Genomic DNA, 2,500 nt, shown 5'->3' on the forward strand with positions numbered 1-2,500 from the left:
CATTGCCTTGATCTTTGGCAGCTTAGGTCATGTGCATAGAATGTGTGTGCGAGGCCTACAAATCTGTGGTCTCTCAAAAAAAAGGGCCAAACACTTTGCAAAGTACTGCTCAACGTCAGCATTAATAGGTAGCCTCTTTATCTGGAAGCGCAGGTGTCACCTTTACCCGTAATGCACAATATGGACTAGAACTTTGAATGCAATTTAAGACTTCCCTTTAGCCAAATTTGGATTTTGCCTGATATGTACTAATTTACCGAATCCAAATAAAGAAGTAAACTGTGTGTGTGTGTGTGTGTGTGTGTGTGTGTGTGTGTGTGTGTGTGTGTACATGTATGTATCCTAACCCTGTGTACCAAAACTGCTGCATGTATTCATCCAGCTCCTGTGAGCTAAAGAACGCTGTCTGTATCATTCCCACCCCTTTCAGTCCTGGCAGAGGCCGAGGCCGAGGCAGAGGCCGAGACAGAGGCAATCAAAACACACTCGGTGGCTTGCATGGCTTAATCCCCATTGTCAAAGCACTTCCCCTGGCCATCACAAATACCAGACACATCCCTATGATTACAGTGCAGTGCAGTGTAGTGTGTGTGCGTGTGTGTGTGTATGTGTGTGTGTATGTTTGTGCATGCGTGAGTGTGTGTGTGTGTGTGTGTGTGTGCGTGCGTGTGCGTGCATGTTTGTCTGTGTGTGTGTGCAAGAGTGTATATGTGTGTTTATGTGTATGCAAGAGAGTGTGCATCTGTGTTTGTGTGTGTGTTGTGTGTGTGTGTGTGTGTGTGTGTGTGTGCAAGGGAGTGTGTGTGTGTGTGTGTATTTGTGTGTGTGCAAGAGAGTGTGTGTGTGTGTGTGTGTGTACATGTGCTTTTTAACACGGAAAGATGGAAAGTGTAACATGAGCCTGGTTGGGGTTGTATTACTCCCTGGGGGGGAGGGGGTGGATTGGGGTTTGGGGGTCTGGGGGTCTCACCGTGCTCAAAGGGGAAGTTGTCCATCATCTGCAAGCCTCCGACCACCAGCAGGTCAGGCTGGAAGTCCTTCAGCTTCTCCTCAAACTGCTCCATGGAGTCCAGGTAGGGGTTGTGGTCGTCACTGTGAACTATATACCTGGAGGTGACACAGACCAGCCATGCATTTAGACCGTGTGTGTGTGTGTGTGTGTGTGTGTGTGTGTGTGTGTGTGTGTGTGTGTGTGTGTGTGTGTGTATACCTGCAGGAGACAGACACCAGCCATGCATTTAGAGCGTGTGTGTGTGTGTGTGTGTGTGTGTGTGTGTATACCTGCAGGAGACAGACACCAGCCATGCATTTAGAGCGTGTGTGTGTGTGTGTGTGTGTGTGTGTGTGTGTGTGTGTGTGTGTGTGTGTGTGTGTACCTGCAGGAGACACAGACCAGCTATACATTTAGAGAGTGTGTGTGTGTGTGTGTATACCTGCAGAAGACACAGACCAGCCACGCATTTAGACCGTGAGTGTGAGTGTGTGTGAGTGTGTGAGTTTGTGAGTGTGTGTATACCTGCAGGAGACACAGACCAGCGATGCATTTAGACCGTGAGTGTGTGAGTGTGTGTGTGTGTGTGTGTGCGAGAGAGCCACAGACTCACATACAGTAGATGCGTGTGGTGTCAAAGGGGCAGTTTGTGTGTGTGTGTGTGTGTGTGTGTGTGTGTGTGAGTAAAGTGAGTGCAAAGTGTCACCTGCCCCCACAGACCAGCCATGCATTAACACCTCTGAACCACAAACATGAGAGGCGCACCTGGACCAACTCCACTGCAGTCACATGACATAATCCCATAATCCCAGTCAACCTGACAGAGCTTCTTTAAAATCTCCTGAGACTCGGGTGTGTGTGTGTGTGTGTGTGTGTGTGTGTGTGTGTGTGTGTGTGTGTGTGTGTGTGTGTGTGTGTGTGTCTCAGCAGACTGACCTGTTGGCTCTTCTGGAGGTGTAGGGGCCCCAGGTGGCTCCCGAAGGATACTCCATGATCAGGTGAATGTCCGGCTCGTCCAGGGTGTTACCTGCCACTGAGAGAGGGGACACAGAAAGAGGACGCGTGAGAGAGGGGACACAGAAAGAGGACGCGTGAGAGAGGGGACACAGGAAGAGGACGCGTGACAGAGGGGACACAGGAAGAGGGGACACAGGAAGAGGACGCGTGAGAGAGGGGACGCGTGGAAGAGGACGCGTGAGAGAGGGGACACAGGAAGAGGACGCGTGAGAGAGGGGACACAGGAAGAGGGGACACAGGAAGAGGACGCGTGAGAGAGGGGACACAGGAAGAGGACGCGTGAGAGAGGGGACACAGGAAGAGGACGCGTGAGAGAGGGGACACAGGAAGAGGACGCGTCAGAGAGGGGACACAGGAAGAGGACGCGTGAGAGAGGGGACACAGGAAGAGGACGCGTGAGAGAGGGGACACAGAAAGAGGACGCGTGAGAGAGGGGACACAGGAAGAGGACGCGTCAGAGAGGGGACACAGGAAGAGGACGCGTGAGAGAGG

The 2,500-nt window shown here is 51.8% G+C and overlaps 1 protein-coding gene across 1 annotated transcript in view; it reads right to left on the minus strand.

The window, feature by feature from the left end:
• adpgk2 (ADP-dependent glucokinase 2) overlaps positions 1–2,500 on the minus strand; it is a gene marked incomplete at both ends in the record, with an annotated part of 13,165 nt that overhangs the window by 3,095 nt on the left and 7,570 nt on the right. The window contains 2 exons of the mRNA XM_080849660.1: positions 971–1,107; positions 1,928–2,024. Of these exons, the coding sequence (XP_080705786.1) occupies positions 971–1,107; positions 1,928–2,024 (234 nt within the window). The remainder of the gene's footprint in view (positions 1–970; positions 1,108–1,927; positions 2,025–2,500) is intronic.

This window comes from Sprattus sprattus (genome assembly GCF_963457725.1).
Source record: "Sprattus sprattus genome assembly, chromosome: 13".
Taxonomy (NCBI): domain Eukaryota; kingdom Metazoa; phylum Chordata; class Actinopteri; order Clupeiformes; family Clupeidae; genus Sprattus; species Sprattus sprattus.